General features: G+C 47.9%; 1 protein-coding gene across 1 annotated transcript in view; it reads right to left on the reverse strand.

The window, feature by feature from the left end:
* Nucleotides 1–22764, reverse strand: part of Fgf2 (fibroblast growth factor 2) — a 54260-nt gene extending 31496 nt beyond the window's left edge. Inside the window, exon 1 of the mRNA XM_052180605.1 lies at nt 22387–22764. Coding sequence (XP_052036565.1) covers nt 22387–22561 — 175 coding nt within the window. The 5' untranslated portion in view covers nt 22562–22764. The remainder of the gene's footprint in view (nt 1–22386) is intronic.
* Between the last annotated feature and the right edge of the window lie 584 nt (nt 22765–23348).

Raw genomic sequence — 23348 nt, forward strand, 5'->3', positions numbered from 1 at the left:
CACCTGCAAGTGTCTCTGTTTGTATCCTCGGGGTTCCTGGCTTCATCGTTTTAACTTTCACATTCCCCTTTTATCTAACTCCCTTTACACTGTAGCCTATGTAGGTCAATTGCAGTTTTGCTGTGCGCCCTTCTCTCTTACTGCCTACTGTGATCTCACCCCGCCTTACCACCACAGCACCATTCATCACCACCACAATAATGGAAACAGCCTAGATGTCCATCACCAGATTCATGGATAAAGAAAATATGGAAACTATGCCCAATGGAGTATTATTTAGTCACAAAAAAGAAAACAGGATATCTGCAGGAAAATTATCTGAACTGGAGATTATTATAAAGGAAATCAGATTAAGGTAAGTGTGGAGGTTTGAAAAGGTCTGTCTCCCATAGATTCGTGTACTTGAATGCTTGGTCCAAAGGGAGTGTCACCATCAGGAGGTGTGGCCTTGTTGTTCCTGTGGGGCTTTGAGATTTCTTATGCTCAGGGTCCACCCAGTGTGGAATGAGAGCCTCCTCTTGGCTGCCTTTGGATCAAGATGTAGAATTCTTGACTCCTCCAGTACCATGCCTGCCTGCATGCTGCTATATTTCCCACCATGATGATAATGGACTGAACCTCTGACACTGTAAGCCAACCCCAATGGAATGTTTTATGTATAAGAATTGCCTTGGTTATGTGGTCATCTCACAGTAATAAAACCCTAACTAAAGGAGCAAAGCATTGTACTTTCTCTCATTTGCTGAATCTGGGGGTGGGGGTGGAGTAGGGGTGGGGGGTAAGGGTGTGGTGGGTGAGGGTAGAGATGATGTGAAAGCAGAAGGAGACTGTAATGAGAGAGAAAGGATAGACCATGTGTGTGGCGGGGTATAAGAAGGGATAATGCCAGAGATTGTGATAAAACTACATGATATTCATGTATGAAATTGTCGCAGTGAAGCCAATCATTCTGTGGAATAAATACATGCTAATCAAACTATAAAAAGATGGCCATCTGACCCCACCCACCAGAGCACCAGGGCCAAGAGACACCTCCTCCCATCTGCACATTTCAGACTCATGAAAACAACCTGTGAACTAGGAAGCCTTCTCTAATCCACCTGTTCCAACAGGATTCCTGTCAGAGCATCTTCCTTACCCTAGGCCAGACCCCTGCCTGTGACACTCAAGATCTGTGGGCTGCTGCTGCTCAGAGCTTCTGTCCACAGCTGTGTCCCTGAACTGCAAGAAGGGAGTGCACGCTTCTCTCTTTTGCCCACCTAGTATGATTCCAACTCCATCTCTCTCTTGGAAATCGCTGTCTCCCAGTTTCCACTCCCTGCAGCCTAACTGTGGGTGCCGCTCGGTCCTTCCTTCCCAGCACTGCGATGTCCAACTACCACTCTGTGTCCATAAGGCTACCTGGTCTTTTATGTCCTAGACTGTCACTCAGTCAGGCAAAGACCTGAAAAGAAGGAAGGGCTTTTGACAGAAAATGGCCTTTGGGCTTGAACCACGCCAGACCTCCTGCGGTTTCCTCTCCAGGCTGCCTCGATAGTGTCATACACCATTACCTAAAACAAGCACAGTAGAGGTGTATTTGTCGTGACGGGTGTCCAGGCTGGCGTGATCAGGGGTGTAGGGATCTTCAGGTCATTATGTACATAGCCTTTAATGGTATCCAGGTTTCGCAGCTCAACTGCCTGGTCCCCTTTCATCCTAGCCTAAGGCAACAGTTGTGTTCCTCACACACTTCCACCACAGTGCGCTGCCTCACCACGCACCAAAAGCCCCAGAACCAACCCATTATGAACCAAAACCTCTAGGATTATGAGCCAAAGTCAACTTTTTCTGTGTTGACTGTCTCTGGCGATCTCTACAGTAGCAGGAAGCTGACTAACACGGGAAGCCTGGCCTTACTCATTTTTCTCTTGGGACCTCAGGAAAAACTAGGTTTGTTCTGCCCTTGTGTGGGTGAGCCTCACTCGGCCAGGCCCAGGAGTGAGCACAAGGCAGGGCTTCTGACAGCAGATGGCTTTTGGACTGGAACCACATCAGACCTCCTGCAGTGTCCTCTCGGGTTGCCTCTGCGATCTCACACACCATTACTTGACTTAAGCTGCCCATCTATGAATCTGTTGATTGCCCAAGTCTCCCATTGGTCCTGTCTCTCTGCAGGGCTGTAATTAATGACTTCCTATGAGTAGAGCTGCTCGTAATGAGGTGCCCAGAGATGGTAGAGCTAAAGGAGTGTGAGGTGAGCCTGTCTGCTTCTTGGTCCCCTTCATCAGCTGACCGAGGGCTGAAGACCCAGCCCCAAACTCCGCTTGTTCAAAGACGGGACACTGCTGCCCAGCTCTCTCCTCAGCACATTCCAGAGTTCCAGAGTTGCTCTGTAACACAATCCCCGCCACTCACCCCCGATTCACTCATCTCAGAATGTTGCATGCATGCAAACATTCGTTCTTAAAGTCATGCATCCATGAGCACAGAAGATTCCCCTTCATCTCTTCCTCCCGCAATCCGGGCTCCCTCCAAAGTTATCCGACCTGTTATCAGCTTGGCATGTACCTTTTCCATGTCTCCTCCTGTGCATCTACCACACAAGTGTATAGCTGGAGAGAGGCGTGCGCTTCATAATGGGGTGGTGATGTCAGTGTTAATCAACCATTTCCTTCCCTCCCTTAAGAAAATTAAGAGCTTTCTGCTCCAGAGCAGATGAATGTGAATATACACAGTGCTCTGCATTAAGCAATGACCTGATAGACCTACGCTTCTCACCTCCACAGCTGCAGTAACTTCCTAGCCCTGCTGTGCCTACCCTCCACCCAAAAGCCCACCAAATGGCCACCTCTGGCTAAGCCCTTCACTGTAGATTCTAAGAGTAGATTCCCTACTGCCTTATGGTGAACACCAAGGTCTGTGGGAGCCAAACCAATCAAGTCTGAGGCTGCTCTTGCTTCTCATCTTACCTCGGCCATCCCAAATGCATCGCAGTTCTCAGAATACAACACACTTGGCCCCACCTCCTGAGGCTTCAAGTCTTTATCCATCCTGCATGCCTGGTAAAAACCTCCTGGCTTCTAACACTGCCTGTACTGGCTGGTTTTGTGTCAACTTGACACAGGCTGGAGTTATCACAGAGAAAGGAGCTTCAGTTGGGGAAGTGCCTCCATGAGAACCAGTTATGGGGCATTTTATCATTTAGTGATCAAGGGGGGAGGGCCCCTTGTGGGTGGTACCACCTTTGGGCTGGTGCTCCTGGGTTCTATAAGAGAGCAGGCTGAGCAAGCCAGGGGAAGCAGGCCAGTAAGAAACATCTCTCTATGGCCTCTGCATCAGCTCCTGCTTCCTGGCCTGCTTGAGTTCCAGTCCTGACTTCCTTTAGTGATGAATTGCAACGTGGAAGTGTAAGCTCAATAAACCCTTTCCTCCCCAACTTGCTTCTTGGTCATGATGTTTGTGCAGAAATAGAAACCCTGACTAAGACACTGCCCATACAGCGTTTCTATCTGACTCCATGCCTAACGTCCCCTATTGAAGTGTACTGGTCTTAGCTGGGCCGACATGTTTAATCCCAGTACTCCAGAGGCCGAGACAGGAAGATTTCAAAGTCAAGGCCAGCCTGGGCTGTATAACACACTCCTGTCTCAAATACTTCATCACCTTTATTAACATATTTTTCTCTTGCACTGCCAGGCAATACATATAAGTCATACAACCCTTATCTTATTTGATTTGTAAACCCCAAGCACCTAGGAGTGTATGCAATAATACAACAGACAATTTATGGCTAAAATAACAAATTTATTTTTGTATTTTTAAAATTGAGGCATGACTTGTTTGGTCCCAAATAATATTTAAAATGATTTATAAAAAAGATACTGACTATATCAAGACCAAAACTTTTTAGAGTAATTTTACCATAAGGCAAGCAGAAAATGAGTTGAAAACTGATTAAGCTAGGGGTAAAATGATTACGCTCACTGGGAAAGAGTCACAGGGTTGGGCTTCCAGCAGCCAATAGCTGAGCAGAGCTCCCCAGAGAACCTTAGCTAAAGGAACCCGGCTGCGAGAAGTGAAACTAGACCTGACTTGCTTATGAAACAGAAAACTCTAGCAGCTGTGAATGTCCTTATCCCCTGCGGACTTGTGCAGAGCGATATGTCTCCTCAGGAGAGCAGCGTATAGCCTCAGCTCCAGCTAACTGGTGCACTAGTCGCCTCACACACCTTTCAAGGTTTTGTATTAAGAATGCAGAAGCCTGCTTTCCCAGCTATTCTGAAAGATGGCTCTAAGTGGTCTCAGCTATCAACACTAGAGGTAGTTTACACCCATGCAACTGCACACTATGTCTGAGGGTCAGGCCCTTCCACACCATTCCTGGCAAACATGCCTCATGATTCACAGAGAATCGGGGTTCCTGGAGTCCTTTCTCATGGACTCATCCACCTTGAAGGCTCACATCAGAATGCAATCCAGACTCTGCGTTCAGGGTGATGTAGTTCACAAATACTATCTCAGTGACAGCTAGGCAAGCTGGCGGGAAAACAGATTTTCCACGTCTACGACCTCTCTCCTCTTACCATATTTCCAACTATGGAGTACCATAAGAACCTGATAATATGCTGTGCACCTTCTCAGAAAAGCAGCCCGTATCTGTTTTCAAGGCCTGGAGGCTGCCTGAAGGGATACCCACATCGAACTTCTCAAGCTGGGAGAAGATGCAGCCTCTGGTGTGGGCCACCGTCAACGCCACTCCACCTTCTGAAGGGTCTGTTCTCTGGCCTGGTTGGAGAGCTGGGCCTGTGCTTCCCTGTCAGCCAGGGTGTGTCAGGCTCCTTCCAGAAAAACAGACCGCCCGGGGAACACCCGTGCCCTTGTGGAGGTGGCACACAGGCCCAGGTTCTCCAGAACTCGGAAACACAAAAGCTCTCCAGTTCTACATCATTAAGCATGGCCAAAAGTAACTCAGGTCTGGAAAATATTCAAAGTAGGTGTAACCAAACAGACAAGCCCACTGTTTTCCCTTTAAATCGGATGAACAAATGGAGAGAAAAGCTGCTCTGGGTAACACCACCACCTGCAGTGCCTTCCAAGAAAAATTAGCTGAACTGCAAGGCATATGCATAAATAACTAAAGAAATGTCTTGAATAGAAATATTAGATACTTCGCTTTTGAAATTGGATGGAAAGTCTAGAAGAAAACACGCACACACCATAATTTGGATTTGTAATAACAATCTAAAGTCTATATGGGGCCTTGGGTTTAATCCTCAGTAAGAAAAACAAGAAAACTTCAGTTCCCTGTGAACCCAGTCAAACTGTAATCCTCCCAGTCAAACTGTAGTGCTCCCAGTCAAACTGTAGTGCTCCCAAGGTTGCTGTGAGGAGGATCTGCAGATCCTTTTCCTATTGCAAAGTTTCTTATCCTAGTATCTGTTCTCGCTTAGCCTTCTCATCCTTCCCAAGGTATCCAAGGTACCCTTGCCCAACAGAATCCTTGATATTCCAAGTAGAAACCAGTCTTCTGAAAGGCCAGAGGGCTGCACTTTTGACCCTGATTTCTCATCCACAGGAAAGAGTATTTCTTACCATACTAATCTGCACCCTTCAGGAGAAGCCTGACACACGCAGCATTCAAGGATGAACAATTAAAGGGAAAGAGGCTGGGATGGACTTCTGGGGGAGGTATCTGAAGGTTTCTGATTGGTACAGTGAGGTGTGCTTCCATTCAAGAAGGAGCCAGTTCCTCGACCTGTTTCTTTTCCTGTTGCTGTGATAAAGCAAAAGGCTACTTAGGGACAAAGCATTTCTTTGGCTCATGGTTCCGTTACAGTTCATTATGGCCGCGGAGCCTCAGCGGCAGGAGCTTGAAGCAGCTGGCCACAGTGAATCCACGCGGGGAAAACGAGAGCGGCAAGCTCCTGCCTGCTAGGGCTCAGCTCTTCCGTGCCATTGTACACGGTATAGAATCCCGCCCAGGGGGTCCCGCCCAGGGGGGTTTCCGCGGGGGGGGGTACGGGTCCCGCCCAGGGGGGGTCCCGCCCAAGAGGTCCTGCGGTGGGGGGGAGAGGGTCCCCACCTACAACTAAGGTGGGTCTTCTCACATCTACCAACAATCAAGAGGACCCCTCACAGACATTCTCAGAGGCTAATTTAATCTCGACAGTTCCTCGAAGCTGTGCTAGAGGCCTGCCCTCCTAGGCATCGAGTTAACAACACTACCAACCACCACAGCCAGGCCTGACCTAGGAGAAAGAAGAGTTTCAGTTTGGCAGAAAATAAATAGAGGGTGGAGAAAGAAGAGGGAGGAGAAGAAAAAAAAAGGCAACTCTGACCTCTATCATCTGCCACATCCTTGGACCCAGCACAGGACAGAACTCAGGCCCTGGCGGCTCTTCCTGTGAGCTGCTCTCCTCCCCCAGACCGTACTGCACTCCCATGCCTTCCTCGCCATGACAAACTATGCTTTCAAACCATGAGCCAAAATAACCCCCCCTCCATTAAAGTGCTTGTCAAATATTTGGTCACAGTGATAAGAAAAGTAACCAATATAAACACTGGGGTCCTAGCCAGATGTGGTGAGCACGGGAAGCCCTAGCTCCTCGGAGGCAGATGCACAAGTACTGTGGAATGGTCAAGGCCAGTTTGGGCTGCCTAGCAAGTCAGTGAGCTCCAGGCAAGCTAGGGGCTGGATAGCAGGACCCTGTGCCAGAGAGAGGAGAGAGAGAGAGAGAGAGAGAGAGAGAGAGAGAGAGAGAGAGAGAGAGAGAGAGAGAGAGAGAGAGAGAGAAAGGGAAAAGGGAAAAAGGGAAAAAGGGAAAAAGGGAAAAAGGGAAAGGGAAGGGAGGGTATGGGAAGGGAAGGAAAGAAGGGAAGGGGAGGGAAGAAAGAAGGAGAGGCCAAAAGGAGAGGGGAAGAGAGGGGAGGGGAGGGGAGAAGAAGAGAAGAGAAGAGAAGAGAAGAGAAGAGAAGAGAAGAGAAGAGAAGAGAAGAGAAGAGAAGAGAAGAGAAGAGAAAAGTGTCCTCACTGTGCTAAACCCAGCCGGTAGTTCATGGGCTTCTGGAACTAGCTGTGGGAATAATATGGCAGTGTCTGAGCCTGTAGATTAGAGAAGCCTCGGCGTTCTGAAAGCAAGACTTCATGGGCCATTCAGATGAGGGTGAGGGAAACCAGCACGCCCAATGGACACCATAAGCCAGGCTTGCGAGCTTTCAGAGGTGAGCTCTACTGGAAACTGGGCCCTTTGTGTTACCTTCTGGCAGAATATCTTACTGTCTTTCGCCCAGATCCTAAAAGGAGGTCCGAGGCTGAACTCAAAAGATGATAGGCTAAATTGTTTGGAGAAGAAAGTTTTGCAACAGTGTAGTATCCAACCTGTGATATGGCTAGATACTTTTACTCAGTGCTTTTGACCAGATTTATGGCAAGAAAGAACACACAGGCACTGCATGCCGTTTGGCACACAGAGGAGGGTGGCTGGAGTTAAAGGGGATAAAGGACTGAGGATAAAGCAGTGGTGACCACTGAAGAGATTACTGCAAGGAGATACTCTGCAGTCAGCACTGAGGCAAAGCGCCTCAGACTCTACCCATCAAAAGCTAGTGCTGCCGTAGTGCTTCCCTCTCAACAACAGCCAACAAGGCACGCAGAGGCCAACACAGCCATGGGGAAGGTGTGTGTTCAAAGCTACAGAACCGGTAGCAAAACTTAACCACACGGTACTAGTTTTTGCAGACATGCAAAGTGCAAGAATTATAAGATCATAGAGATTAAAAATTCCAGAAAGCCACAGAGGCCTGGCTGTGCCAGATTCCCTAGAAGATGACCCCAAGGCCACTGTGTGGAGCTGTTCCTGTGAAACCTAGTTGTAGAGTCCAGTATGTAACAGATGCCAGGCATGCGGGGCACCCACCAGGGAGAGACACAGGCACTACGTACAGCCAGGAGACAGTGCATATGCTTTGGGCGTCAGAGCGGGACAGCTGGGTCCACCCAAGCCTGCTGTGGTCCTGGACACCAGACAGGGATGACACAGTACGTTCTCCCTGCTGGGTTTTATCTTGCTGGAGTTCAGTCTTTTCTTGCTCCTCCATTTCGGGCTTTGGGCCTATAAATGATGTTGGAACAGAGAGACTGTGCTGACGTTTGCAACGCGAGATGGCTGTGGGCCTCTGCCAGCCACAGATAGACTATTATGGTTTGAATGTCAAATGCCCCCACAGACTCATGTGTTTGGATATTTAGTCTCCTTCTGGTGACACTGTCCTGGGAGGCGGGGCAGCCTTTAGGAGGTAAAGCATCATTAGAAGATGTGGGTTGTTGGAAGATGAGGGCGCCTTATGGGTTATAGCAATGTCTTAGATCTGACCATTGGTTCCCAATCAGCCTCCAAGTAAACAAATGGCTTCACAAGCCTCTCCCTCCACAAGGCTTCCTCAGTGTGGTGGGCTGGGCTTCCCCTAACAGAAAGACAAAATAAAGCCTTCCTCCCTCAGGTGGCTGCATATCAGGCATTTTGTCACAGCAACAAACAGGCAACCCTACCCGTGCATGCACAGGGCCCAGCGTTCAATCTCTGGTAGAACAATAGATAAAAATAAACCAGTATCACCATTTTATCCTCTATACCATTTAGAGGGAATATGTGCTTCCAATGTATTACATGGCATTAGATCATTAATAAACATTTAAAAAAAATAAGAGATCAGTCTAGAGACAGTGATTTTGTCCATGGACTGAAAGGCAGAGGCACAAAAGCCATGAGCATATTATACCAGATTTAACAGTGGGAACGGCAGGAAAACTGTGATCAGGAAGTCGAAATAGGGCCGGGAGGTGGTGGTGCACGCCTTTAATCCCAGCACTTGGGAGGCAGAGACAGGTGGATCTCTGAGTTCGAGGCCAGCCTGGTCTACAGAGTGAGTTCCAGGACAGCCAGGGCTACACAGAGAAACCCTGTCTCAGAAAAACCAAAAAAAAAAAAAAAAAAAGGAAGTCAAAATAAGCCAGGCGATGGTGGCACACATCTTTAAACCTGGTACTCGGCAAGGCAGATCTCTGTGAGTTCCAGGACAGTCTGGTCAAGAGTGAGCTCGTGACAGCCAAGGATACATAGGGAAACATTGTCTCAAAAATGAATGAATGAATGAGTAAATAAATAAATAAATAAAAATAAAAGTAGACATAAAGCCTGAGCCAGGTGTCCGTGAACACACTGTAAAGGGATAGGCCATAAAAACTTTAGGCTTTGATGGGTATCTGCCATCGCCCTGAGAAAGCAGCCACAGGCAACAGCTGAAGAAATGAGGTGGGTCCTGACCTAAGGGAGAAACAGTGGGGGGAGGGGAGACAGCTTCCTTTAGCTTCAGGCACAGCCCCCATCCAAAGAGAAAGGTCATAACTTCAAAGATCTAGGATGTATACCCAGGTATACACCCTGACCAACTCAGATAACACGGGAGAAAAAATGGACAAACTTCTCTTCAACAGAGAAAACAGTCTTTGCTTCTGGAAGATGTTTTCCTGACCCATGTCACGCTCTCTTGTCGTGTGGTCCCTTGGACCGTCAGGAGAGCAGTTCTCCTCAGCCAGCCCCTGAGCCTTGATTCCTAATTGTCATGCTCTTAATGAGGATGCATTTTTCAGTACATCAAGCAAAATCAGAAACTGGATCTCACTGCCACACACCCAGTTTCTGTTCACATTTCTGCCACGTGGATCTCTGCTGTGGGCCTGTTTTCTAAACAGGAAGATTCTAGAATGCAGAATTCACTGTTCTCGTAGAGACCATGGCTTAAGAAACGTCAAGTGAAAGATCTTTTTCCTACCTGTAAAATGAGGAATGATCTTGATTCGTAAGTTTGCATTTGAGATTTAAAGAAGTCTATTTCTAAAGAGGAAAAAGATCATGCCCTTAAATTTTTCATTCATTCATTCATTCATTCATTCATTCATTCATTCATTCAATCATTCGTTAGTTCCATACTCAGTAAATGTATGGCCCTCGGAGACAGTGGGGAAAGCTGAGCACCTGGCCCTTCCTCTTCTGTAGGGTGGAGGGAATCTGCCTCTCAGTGTAGGAATTCCGTATCTGAACAAGGCTGGACAGACCCATGAATCCATCACGGCTTTTGTATTAACACTTCAGAAATCAACACGTGCTTCACTTTCCTGCCCTTTGACAGCTGAGGGTATCTCTGCAGTTACTTTTCATTCCAGCCACTTCTGTAGCTCGTTTCTTCACGTATTAGTAAACGCAACCAAAGCAAGACCACCTTTCAGATCACTCTGGAATTATATTCCAATTCTGTGTTTCTGGGTTTTGAATGACTGATAGAAAATAAAATAAGAAATAAGGTTAAGAGTCCTTACATAAAGAGGAAAGGTTAAACGTGACTTAGGCAAAGGATCTTAAAACATCAATTTTATTAAGCTGGAAAACAACTGAAAATATCAACCATGCAAAATGCAAAAAGATACCATCCCAGAACCAGAACGTTCAAAACCACAGGGGCCTTTCCTCTTAAGTCTCCACCAGCCAGTTAGTAAGCAATACTTTCCCCAACATACGCGCATTCATGCCATGCAACACCCATGTGTGTCCTATGCACACACAAGCATACACACGTCACCTCTAAATGAGACCAAGGTTAGAAGTAGCTATAAGAAAAAATTTAAAACGTCATTAAAATACAATAGAAAAATTAAAAAAAGGAGGAAGACATATACCAGGTATTATTTTAAAGATGCTATATGTGCTGGATGATGGTACTGCATGCCTTTAATCCCAGCGTTTGGGAGGCAGAGGCAGGCAGATCTCTGAACTCCGAGGCCAGTCTGGTCTGCAGAGTGAATTCCACAACAGCCAGAGAAACCTTGTCTCAACCCCCCTCCGCCAAAAGATACTGTATGAACTATATAATACTTATTTATAGTAGAGAAATTTATTTCTAACTCAAGACCAGGTCTGCTCACCCTGTAGTATGCCCCCCAGAGTAATTTTGTTTCCCAACAATTTTAATAAGTGTTCAGCTTGTCGTCACATACCCATCACTGTCCTTGAAGAGGAACCTTTAAATGCAGGTAGCACCCCACTGTTTGTATAATGACCATTACAAAACCTATGAATTGTTTCCTGTTTATAAAATGATTCAGCTTAGAGAGGAGGCAGAGGAGACAGTTATTCAGGGAAGGTTATTCAGCCCTCTCTCCCCCACCCACCCCTGCAGTCATCCCATTACAAAGAGCCTGACTCACTCTGTCACACAAGCTCGTCCTTCTAAGAGTTTTGCAGATTGTTATGATGAATACTGGCTCGTAAATCTGAGTGAAGCTATCTGTGCCATTTCCTCACAGCCAGAAGGCACACCAACAAGGGTGCCAGACAGTCCTCAGTCCTCATGAAGTGATCTGTGGTTTGCCACTTGGAGAAAGAGCGACTTAGCCTCCACCACCACCCCTCCCCAGTCTGCATTCCTCAGTAGAGTATGGTAGAGCATTCTGGCACTGGGCACAGAGATCTGCTGGCTTCCTCTGTGAGAGGCCAGGGAGCAGTTCTGGAGCCGAGCCTCAAGATCAAATAGAAACAGACTCACTGGGGAGAAAGCCCTCTATGGGGAGCCTTGCTTCCTCGGGCTAAGGAGAAAGGTACCTGGGGAGGGGGAGGATGGTGGGTGACCATGGCAACCACACTTCACACCACTCACAGCCACCTTGTGCTTACTAAGGTCCCAGTCCTTAGATACAGTCCTGTGGCAGAACACTCACCAAGCTCTAAGTAAAAGGACGAGCTGGGAAGGAGGAAGGCTAGAGAGAGAGGAAGGAAGAATGGAGACAGGGAACAGAGAGGGAGGCGAGCTGGCTGGTTGAACCCCGTTCACATCACATTGACCCCGAATTCAGCAGCTGAGGCACAGGGGGAGCCTCAAAGGAGCAGCTCAACCTCAGACTCTCAGAACACACAGGAAAATGTGGGGCTATTTAGGGAACCTAGAGTGTCTAGATTACTTGAGTGTTTTAAAAATCCCTCTCAGTTCAACCCAACTGGGAACAGTAATGACAACTCAGAGCACTGAGTTGTGGGTGGTACACAGGAGCTGGGCTGGGCGGGAGAGGAGACAGGGGTTCCAGCTAGAAGGTCAGCATGGCTGACTTAATAAAGGGGCACGGCCAGGAGGCCGGAAGGCAGGTGAAAGACCCTGGCTAGCTTGCTCGGCAGCGAACGGTTAATAGGAAACAGTTTTGAGAGTCCGCTGAGTGTGAGGGTGGATTAAGAAATTCTGACCCATTCCTTACCTCAAGGCAGTCGCAGATCCAGTTCAAGATACAGCTGCATAAACCATCAGATAAGTAAAAGTGTTTGCACACTACACTCTTGTTTCTACAGTAGGGCAGGAATCAAAAACTAAGGACTCCTTGAGCTCTCCTCGGGAAGACAGAGAAGGGGTCTCAGGGGGCTGCCGAGGTAGGTAACACTGGAGTTTCCCAGAGAACGGTAAGGATGGGAGGAGGGTGAGACTGAGTCTTTGGAAAACTGAAATTATATTAGGAGAGTCTGACTGTGGAGGGAGAGGGGGATCTACATGTCAGAGGCACTGAGGCATCCAACACAGCAGTCCTGGGGACACCAACAATGACAGAGACAGACGACGCTGAGGGTCGGGGGCATGGTTAGGTTACATTGGCAGTGGGCGCCTCCGTGAGGGATTGTCCAGATCAGGTGTGTCTGTGAGGACGACCTCGGCCGTGTTAATTGATGGGAGAGGGTTGAACCTCCAGGGCCACCGTCCTGGAGGTCTAGGCCCCGGGCTGCAGCAGTGTGAGGAACGTGAGCTGAGTGGCAGGCTTGCGTGCCTGCTTCACTGCTCTCTGCTCCACTGTGGGCGCAACTGGATGACCACTTTATCTCCCTGCTAACCTGTAATTGTGAAATAACAATGCTTTTCTCCTTAAGTTGCTTTTTGTCGCGTATTTTTGACATAGCAACAGAAATGAAACTAACACAGCCATATTTGAGAACACCAACAGGCCTAGTTAATAATTCAGGAAAGCAGCAGGAGGAACCAAGAAGAGGACAAACAAGACTCCAAAGACTGGGAGACAGACCCAATGTGAACATGCGCACATAGGTAATGAGGAAAGGTCTCGGTCTCTGGCCTCTAGAAAAGCAGCATAATAGACATGCAAACTTGATAGGAAAAGGACCCAGCCTGAGCTAGTGACATGCTGTACTGAGGCTATGGCGAGCTGTGGCGGGCACCTGTCCTTAGAACAGTAGAAACATGGCGGCAGGGGATCGCAAGAGATGAAAAAGGACCTAGAACTTACACAGAAAGGAGAGACACACAGATAGATAGATAGATAGATAGATAGATAGATAGATAGATAGATAGATAGATAGATAGAAGAGAGATGGAGACAGACAGGCAGACAGACAAACGGACAGGGAGGGAGGGAGGGAGGGAAGAAAGGAGGGAGGGAAGGAGGGAGGAAGGAAGGTGAGAGAGGTGGGGGGAGGCAGGGAACAGCAAAGCAAAAGACCAGACACAAGAAGCACGCAGGAAATCTGCTGGGCAGCAGACAGGAGCTCCCTTAGTGTAGACTAATGAAACCTAAGGATTTCAGGAAGCCAGGCAGTAGTGCCTAGGGCCTGGGTGAGCTTAAAAGGATTTTATAAAACGGAAAGCAGGTGAAATCAAAGGAAGCAAAGGGCTCAGAGTTTGAACTGCTGAGAAAGAATCAATAGCTCTCAGAACCTGAGGAAAACAAATCCCACAGCTGCAGGCCATGGTGGCTCACAACAGTAATCCCAGCACTTAGGGGCTGAGACAGGGGGATCACCAAGGGTTCCAGTTCAGCTTGTGCTTCAGAGTAAGATTTTTGTCTCAAACAAAACAAAACTCTGGGGCTGGAGAGAGAGCTTGGTGATTAAGAGCACGCTCCTCTTACAGAGGCCAAAGGTCAGCCCTCCCCCCCATTTCTGTAACCCTAGCTCCCAGAGACCCGACTCCCTCTTCTGTCCTCAGTGTGCATGCGATTACCACACACACACACACATACACACACACACACACACACACACACACATGCACACGCACACTATGCAGTGACAAGACAGACACACATGCACATAATTTTTTTTCTAATCTAAAGCAAAAGTGATAAATGCTCTTAAAGAAATCAGAACCTGCTGATCAAAGTCATTTTAACTGAGAAGTGATTCATCTTTTCATTGATTAGCCTTTAAATAAAAGGCTTCCAGGTGTCCTAAATTTTCCAAATAAAACAACGTTAGATATAATTGTCTTTAATAAAGTCTAAGCAAGTCCGATCACACACCAGCTTCTAAGCCTCTGCTAAGCAGATGTCCGTGGGGAACACTCTGTCATCTCCAAACACTCAGGGTGTACTGAGTTAACTCACAGAGATGTCCGGGATCCTCCCATGAGTTCCAGTGTCTTCTCACAGGGCCTGAGTAGTAAACTCATAGAACCCAGCCAGACAGTCCTTTCTATACAGTTCTCTTAAAACAAATGAGCCATCCTTTTGGGGCGTGTATGTGTGTGTGTGTGATCTGAATTCTTAATCATAAACTTGTATTAATTAAATTAATATAATTAACTATGAATTAAATAAAGGTAACCCTTCCAATGCTTCAATTATACCTGGACTGTAACCCTGCTTTTGACCTGTTTTTCCTTCATCCCCTTAATCTTCACAATACCCTGAAAATCTGGGAGTTTTTACTGAGGAATTCTACTGGACGATCCAGGATAGAGGTCAATTGAGGATCAATAATGCTTTGAAAAGGCACACACATACACACACACACACACACACACACACATTCCAGGCTGTATGAATGAATGGGCAGGCAGCAAGGTTACAGCGGATAAGTCACCTTGGGTAGGAAGAGACGCAGAGGTCTACGAGGATGAGACATAAATTAAACACTGAATACTGGCTCGCTGTTCCCACATTTCTTCAGACTAAAAATAATCTGACAGGGGTTAAGGCCAGTCCAGTCTGGCTTCTAAGAGCCACAGTCTGTGGCTCAAAAGGGAACTCACAACCTGCTTGCAACCTCTCCTATACTCCAGAAGCACACAACAACCAAATTTAGAGGGTCCCTGGCCACAGTTATTAAAAAGAACTTTGATAGGCAGATAATGATGCTGATCTGACAGTGGGCATAAGAAGCAAATGCCTCATTGCACAATTAGCATAACACATGACTCCCATGAAGAAGGAAGGAGAGGGCCCTGATCCAGCATTGTAGGGGAGCACCAGGACAGAGAAAAAGGAGGGAGGTGATTGGAGAATGGGGAGAAGAAGGCTTATGGGACATATAGAGAGAGGAGAACTGGGAGAGGGGAAATCATTTGGAATGTAAACAAAGAATATAGAAAATTAAAAAAAAGAAATGTAAATAAAGCAAATATCTAATTTAAAAAAAGAAAAAAAAGAAGCAAACATCTCAAATCTCAGTGAATTTTAGCCAATGCTTGACTCGAGTTCCATGGTATAAGAATTATTTCTAATTTGTTACCAGTGTAAGTGACACCATCTTGAATAACTCAACGCCATTTTGTGTGACTTGAAATAACATAATGCTTCCAAGACAGGAGCCGGCCACTGGTAAGCGGATAAGCAGCTTCAATAAGAACAAAGCCCAAGACAGACTTGATGTGCTAATGAACTAGCCCTAAACTGTGAGCCTTAGTAGCCCAAAACTACTAATACCCACTGGGAGAGATATATATATATATATTAGATATAGAGATAGAGATAGAGATAGAGATAGAGATAGAGAGATAGATATAGATATAGAGATAGATAGATAGAGACAGAGATAGAGATAGAGATAGATAGAGATAGAGACAGACAGAGATAGAGATAGATAGAGATAGAGACAGAGAAAGAGACAGAGACAGAGACAGATAGAGATAGAGATAGATAGAGATAGAGACAGAGATAGATAGAGATAGAGACAGAGACAGAGACAGATAGAGATAGAGATACAGAGACAGAGACAGAGACAGAGATAGAGATAGAGATATAGAGATAGAGATAGATAGAGACAGAGACAGAGACAGAGACAGAGATAGATAAAGATAGAGACAGAGACAGAGACAGAAATAGAGATAGAGACAGAGATAGATAGAGATAGAGACAGAGACAGAGACAGAGATAGATAGAGATAGAGACAGAGACAGAGACAGAGACAGAGATATAAAATGGAACTTTGAAGACGGCTCCCAGGATTGTACTGCTGTGCTTGTGAGACCATATCTCAAGCCCTTCTGCTGTACCTATGGGCCAGGGGACTCTGAGACAGGCCACTGTGTGGCTCTACCTATCACACTCGCCCACCTGTCAGTACTAGTCCCTTCTCCTGTCCTCTCAAGGATCTTCTGGGACCTCTAACAGTGCCTTCCTCCTGGCCTGCCACAGCTGAAGGACCTCATGATGGCTGGCTTTCTCCCAAATCCTTCTCACGGGAGAGGATTCCCCAATGGAAACCTGCAGCTTTTTCTGCCTGACCGACCAACAGTCCCCGGCTTGGTGAGATGTCTGTCTGTTCCCATGAGATCACCGTAACCTTTGTAGAGTACATGTGGCAAGCAAATCTTGTGTGAACATCCTCATTGACAAGCATGTTGCAGCAACACTGGCCTGGGCACTCTCTACATAATTATCTTTGATAAAAATAAGAAACATGCACATAAGCATACACACACACACACACACACACACACACACAGCCTACGTGCTTAGCAATGACAAAAGTGTAAGACTGGATTCTTGGCATTAAAACCCAGAAAGCTCAACATCAAAAAAGCAAACAAACAAAAACCCAACACAAAGACTTGTTTGGACAGGCTGAGCTAATAAGGTTAAGCTGTGTGCCCCAGATGTGCTCCTTTCATAGGCAGCCTTCTTACAGATGTGCGCTTCAGGCCAAAGAGGCCTGGGAAGACTGTTGGAGGACCAACAAAGACCAACTTGGGGCAAGATAAGAAGACTCCCAACACATGCAGTCACTATCCATCTGCCAGTGTCTCCTGTGAGCGGAGAGCAGTTTCCCAGAGCAGAGACCCCGCAGGCCTCCGTTAGCACGATGAGGGCAGCTTGGCGGCTTCACTGTGAACCTTCTCTTGGAAGCTTGGTTGTAGTTTGTTAATTGTATCTACAAGATTTTCTTCTCAAGTTGGACTTTAAAAATGATGCCTGTTTATGTCACATTACATAAATCAGAGAATTCTCAGATTGTCATAGTGTCAAAAGTTTGGTTACATAATGGATGTTGTATAAATCCAACAAAAGCCCTGAGGGCACATCGGGAGGGGATATTGCCTCCTTCAGGCTGATGTCACTTGGCATGAAGCTCATCTTGAAAGACTCCTAAGGTGTGGTAATATCTGTGACTCATGAATTGTCCTTTCATTGCAGTACAGATTACATGACTTCCAGGATTAATGAGCTGAGAGTCTGACCTCATTTGTTTACTGCACACAAACAGCATTACAGTAAATACCATGCTTATTAAGGCAAATTGGCAGGAACGACTTGCCAGATATGACCAGAGGAGGGCGAGCCAAAGCATCTAGAACCGTTACATGAATGGCTGCATTTACATGGGCAACGGAAAAGCCAAGGCCACGCTGCCCAGAATTCTCACAAAACAGCAAGAGTGGGCTCACAGAGCCCTCGAAACATCTAGCCCTCAGTGTCCAGAAACTGAGGAAGATTAGCCACAGGCATCCAGAGGGCACCACAACTACGGAATGGGCGAGGGCAAGGAGGCTGGAGAGGCAGGCCTGGCAGGCCGGCGGCTAAGTGGGCAAGGAGCTGGGTCAGGAGCATGAACCGGGAGGGTAACTCAGGCCACTAGCTACTTCTCTGAGCTTCTGAGATCCGTGAATTTCACAATCCGTGTTTTTATTTTTGGCGCCATGTGGAATGCGTCGAGGGGCAAAGAGTGCAGGATGCAGGCTGATCTGGCTGTCATCCCCACTCCTTGTGGGTGTGGGCTAACCCTCAACCTCTGCAGATCTCAGCCCCACCCCCCACCCCCCATGCCTGGAAGCAGAGAATCGTGACCTGTGAGTAGTCAGGAGAAGCCCAGGGTAGTCCCAGCAGTTCCAATTACCTCCATCTCCCTAACTAAGAGCATCTGGAATGGATTTAAAGCTAACATGCCCACACGCAACCCACATCTCACGCTCCCCTGCATGCCATAGCCATACGCGCTGCTTTTACGCGCTGCTTGGGGTGAAAATGTTCTTTCTCCTGGAACATGTCACGTGACCCCCCTGCTTAAGGCTATAGAGCAGACACTCAGTGCAGTGAGCGCATTCCCAGGGACATCAGAAGAGGCGGAGATCAAAATCAAAGATGCCGAAGGGAAGGTGCATGTGCAGCGCGTGTGCGTGTGCGAGAGAAGCAAACTGTGGCCTCCGGCAGCACCTCGCTACTATCACAGCTTCCGCGTCAAATAAAGATCTTCCGGGCCTTTAAGTGACAAGGTCCGGAAAACGGGCCCCTCTGAGTGAGAAGAACTTGGGGAACGGCCAGGAGGCTGGCATCACTGAGAACCCGGAACCCCCTGTGTCTGGTTGTCACTTCTGGCCCCCCTTCCAGGACACTCCACACCTGTCCTCGCCTTGTCCATTTTCCTGCAGCTGAACTGCACTCCACGGCTAAGCAGCACCCACTGTGTAGACCACAGTCTTCGAAGCATGCTTCCCAGAACTCCAGGGCGTTCAGGATTTCATTCAGTCGCTGTCTTACTTAGGGTTCCTATTGCTGTGATGAAACATCATGACCAAAGCAACTTGGGGGAGGAGGACAGGGGTTTTATTTGGCTTACGGATCCAAGATCACAGTCCATTGTAGGGAGCTAAGGCGGGAACTTAAACAGGCTTGGAGACTGGGGCAGAAGCGGATGCTGAAGCCGTAGAAGGGTGCTGCTAACTAGCTTGCTCCTCATGGCTTGCTCAGACTGTTTTCTTATAGAACCCAGGACCATGAGCCCAGGGTTGGCACCACCCACAATGGGCTGGGCTCTCCGCCATCAATCACTAATTAAGAAAATGTCCTACAGGTCTGCCTAAAGTTTTCAACCTGTGGGTTGTGACCCCTGTGGCAAACCTCTATCTCCAAAAATATTTATGTTATAATTCATAAGGGGAACATAATTACAGTTTGGAAGTAGCCATAAAAATAATTTTATGGTTGGGGGTCACCACAACATGAGGAACTGTACTAAAGGGTCACAGTGTTAGGGAGGCTGAGAATCACTGGCCCACAGCCTGATCTTAGATGGGCTCCCTCTGTCCTGGCTCCAGCTTCTCCCAAACTGACCTCAATACCAGCCTGTACAGGCACCGTCAGACTGTGTCCACCTTTCAGAGCCCTCTGCATCTTAGAAGAGATCTAAACAGAAAGGAATAGATCGAGGGTGACATAGTTTTGGGTCAACTGGACACCTTGAGGACTACACAAAGGTGATCTAGGTCAGCGCTTTGGTTAGAAAGATGTCCTCCGGACGAGTTGGTTGTCAGCAAGGATCTGGATGAGTTAGTTATTCTTTTCCTGACTTTCTAATTTTTTGTCTGCCTTTGCTAATGATGAAGTTAGGAAGTTTCTCAGTTCTAGAACCATTTAGTTGGGTGCACGCCCTGAGTACAGAAGGATGCCCAACATTTCGGGCCCCTGCCCACTGAAGACCCAGGAGTGACCCCACCATACACCCAGGAGTGTCCCCACCATTAAAGGCTCAGGAAAGCCCCTCACTAGACCCCCAGGAGTATACCCTCACTAAGCACACAGGAGTACCTGCCAATAAACATCCAGGAAATGCCCAGGAGTGTCCCACATTAAATACCCAAGAGTATCTCCTAGGAGTACACCCCCACTAAACACACAGGAGGATCCCCCACTAAATACCCAGGTATGTTACTCATTAAACACCAGGAATGTACCCTATTAAACACCAGGAGTGTCCTCATTAGATATGGGAAGTGCCCTTCCAGGCTATGATGTCTACAAATGTCTCTAGGAGTTGCCAAATTACTCCATTTGAGAACCCCTCAGTTATAAACTATGAAATTGGCAGGGGTTGGGGGTGGGGAGTGAGGAGGGGAGATGGCTCAGCAGTTAAGAGCATTAGCTCCTCTCAAAGAGGTTCAGATCCCAGCACTCACATGATGGTGGCTCCCAATGATCCTAATTCCAGTTCAAGGAAATCCACCGCCCTTTTCTGACCTCCACAGGCAATGGGTGCAGGTGCTGCACAGACATACAAGCAGGCAAAACACATACACACAATAAAATAAACCTGAAAAATAAATTTTAAGTCAAATTACAAACTAAGTTGTTCATGGTGAAAAATGACCTCCAATCCAAGCACTCAGAAGGCAGGAGGCTGAGGCAGGAGAATCATGAGTTTGAAACCAGCTTGGGCTACATAGGGAGGCCCTACCAAGAAGAAGAGGAGGAGGAGGAGGAAGAAGAGGAGGAAGAAGAGGAGAGCAACAATAACAACAAAATTAAAGCCCACTTGATATTTGGGAAGAATGCACGACTGTTTTTACAGGATGGCAATATATTATACAATTCAGAATTATTGCCCAATCACCTGTCTTATTATAAGGCAAAAGGCTTCAAAGAAAATATGATTCTGCATCTAAATTAGCACACATAACAAAAGCATCAGGTAAAGTTCCGAACAGAACCTAGACTGGAAGACACTTCTCCGCCCCTAGTCTGCCCCTAGTCATGAAACAAGCTCTTCACACAATGTGTGCTTCAGGAGAGAATGAACCACTCGGGACACACACCAGCTCAGAGACAACGACACATCTTTTAACATCTGCTCTACTGTAGAAGAGAGAAACGGTGCTAGCTCATAGAATAGCTTTCAAACGTCTTTTCACTTGATAAGGTTTTCGAAATTACAGCAGGCCCGAAACATAATAGACACATAATCGCTTAGTGCTCTGGACTCAAGAAGCAAGAAGTAGCGACAAGATGTTCTGCTGTGAGGGCACAGCAGTGATACCGGTAGTAACAGCAGAAAACACTGTGCCACGGTTTAAGAGAAGAAGAAAGCACCCAGATAAGGTTTTAAAAATGGAAGCAATGAGATAGGTATTTTCAAACCCGTTTAAACATCATACAGTGTGTTGAAAATCACTCTATCTCATTAATACGTACAGCTTTTGTATTTTATGTCAGTTAAATTTCCTATTATGCTTTAAATATACTCAGCAAATATCAATGTGTATGTCGCATTCACAAGGCAGCTCCTTTTGTTTGTGGGGCTTCTGGCCTTGATGCTTCTTACATAGTGACTAGAATTCCCTGTGCATCTTAAAGATAGAGCTCCTGGATGGAAGACCTCAGGACCCTGGAACACCGTCAGTCATACAAAAAAAAAAAAAAAAAAAAAAAAAAAAAAAAAAAAAGCGGGCCCCATCTGAACCCTTAAAAACAAATTCAGCCCTTAAAGCAGATGTTTTAACCACCGCTCTCTCTCACTAGTGTAGGTTCAGGTGTAGGTCCCTGACAAGCATTAAGAATAGAAACTCAGAAATACGGGTGTTTCATGCAGGAGGTTGGGTCCGATCTGTGACAGCAAACACTGCAGGTGATGTCTAGGAGCCCTTTAAGTTGAGACTACTGATTTAGCATAGTATTGTTCCCTGACCCATATCCATGATCGGTTATATTTTTATTACAAAAACTCAAGCTGTAATTTGTATCTCACCCTCAATCCCCTGCAAGGTAGGTACCCGCACTTCAGTGCCATCAAGGGATCTGCACTTCACACGGAAACAAGGTCTGCTGTGCTTTACCAAGAAAGTCACAGATTGGTTTGCTAGGCTCTTGTCTGTTTTGGCTCCCTTAGCTTGCCTCTTTGGAATAACTTGGAGACACTGGGTGGGTGATAGCTGTGAGAGGAAGGGCCGCATTCCTCTGATCACCAAGTCAAGAGTTGAAGGGCAGGGCTTTCAGCTGAAGAAATGTCATCCTGCCTTGGATGGCATCCTGCAGGATGCCAAGGTGCTCCAGAGCCCTGGTTGAGACACGCCTACCCCCAACCCCCAAGAGTCGCGGACCCGACCCCTGGGGCTCTGCGTTTCAAGCATCCTGACATCCGGGCTGCAACAGGTGGCCTCTGAAAGACCAGCCCACCTGGAGTTGCAGGGGAAGGGGGTTCAGGGCGGGGACCCTATTCCTGAGGAGGACACAAGAATGAAGCTGCTTCCTGTGCCCCTGGGTCCTCAGCGCCTAGGGGCTGAGGGGAGCAGCGTCTCAGTGTCCCAAGGTCCCCGTGGGCGAGTTAGCAGTGTGGTCTAGACCATGCACGCGGGTTGGAGGAGGTGGCGACTCACCGTGTGGATCGCTCTTCTCGCGGACGCCGTCCACGCGGCCGTCGGGATGGATGCGCAGGAAGAAGCCGCCGTTCTTGCAGTAGAGACGCTTGGGGTCCTTGAAGTGGCCCGGTGGGAAGGCGGCGCCGCCGTCCTCCGGCAGTGCGGGAAGCGAGGTGATGCCGCCGGCAGCCATGACCCCTCCGCGGCCCCGGGACCCCGCTGTGGCAGCTCTCGGGGCCCCCCGGCCCCGACCCCGGCCTCGGCCCCCCAGCGCGGCTCGCCCGCGGGCTGCCAGCCTCCCGGTCTGTGTCCCGCCGGGCTCCCAGCCCAGTGCAGCCGGACTCTTCCTGAAGCCGAGAGAGCCCCTGTGTGCACAGCGGCCCGGGGCCGCGTCACCCCGCGTCCCCGCCTGCACCCCGGCCCCGTGCGCCCCCGCCCCGCGCGCCGCCTCCTCCCCACGCCCGGGCGCCTCCAAGTTGCAAAGAATTTGTCCGGCTCGGCGGAGCTTTCTCCTGGAGACTGCCGTGACGCAGCTCCTAAAGTTTAAATGCAACTTTCTAACTTTCTCGGCTCCTGCCTTTTAAGGTGGAGAAGAGCCTTCCACCCAAAGCAGCAGAAGGATCTGAACTGGGGAGGGATCGAGTCTGGCTTTGGAAATCTCCAGTCCTGTAGAACACGAGCTGTGAAGGGATAGGGTGCGGGGAAACAGAGGCCTGGAATGGGGTGCCTGGGTTTCCTTTCTGGGCACCCAGCCCGGGACAGCGTGGGAAGATGAAAACCGCTTGAGTCCTCAACACAACACGTAAGAGCCCAGAACTGACGCTTGCCCTGCCTCAGTTGTTAGATGTCTCCTTGGAAAGAACTGAGTCTCACAAAATTGCAGTTAATTGCGGTCGTGATTTTCAGTAGACCCCAATAGGCTCAATGTTCAGATTCTCCGCACCCCTGTCCTGAAACTAGGTAGCTTCCTCCCCTACCTG

The sequence above is a fragment of the Apodemus sylvaticus genome, chromosome 4 (assembly GCF_947179515.1).
Source record: "Apodemus sylvaticus chromosome 4, mApoSyl1.1, whole genome shotgun sequence".
Taxonomy (NCBI): Eukaryota; Metazoa; Chordata; class Mammalia; order Rodentia; family Muridae; genus Apodemus; species Apodemus sylvaticus.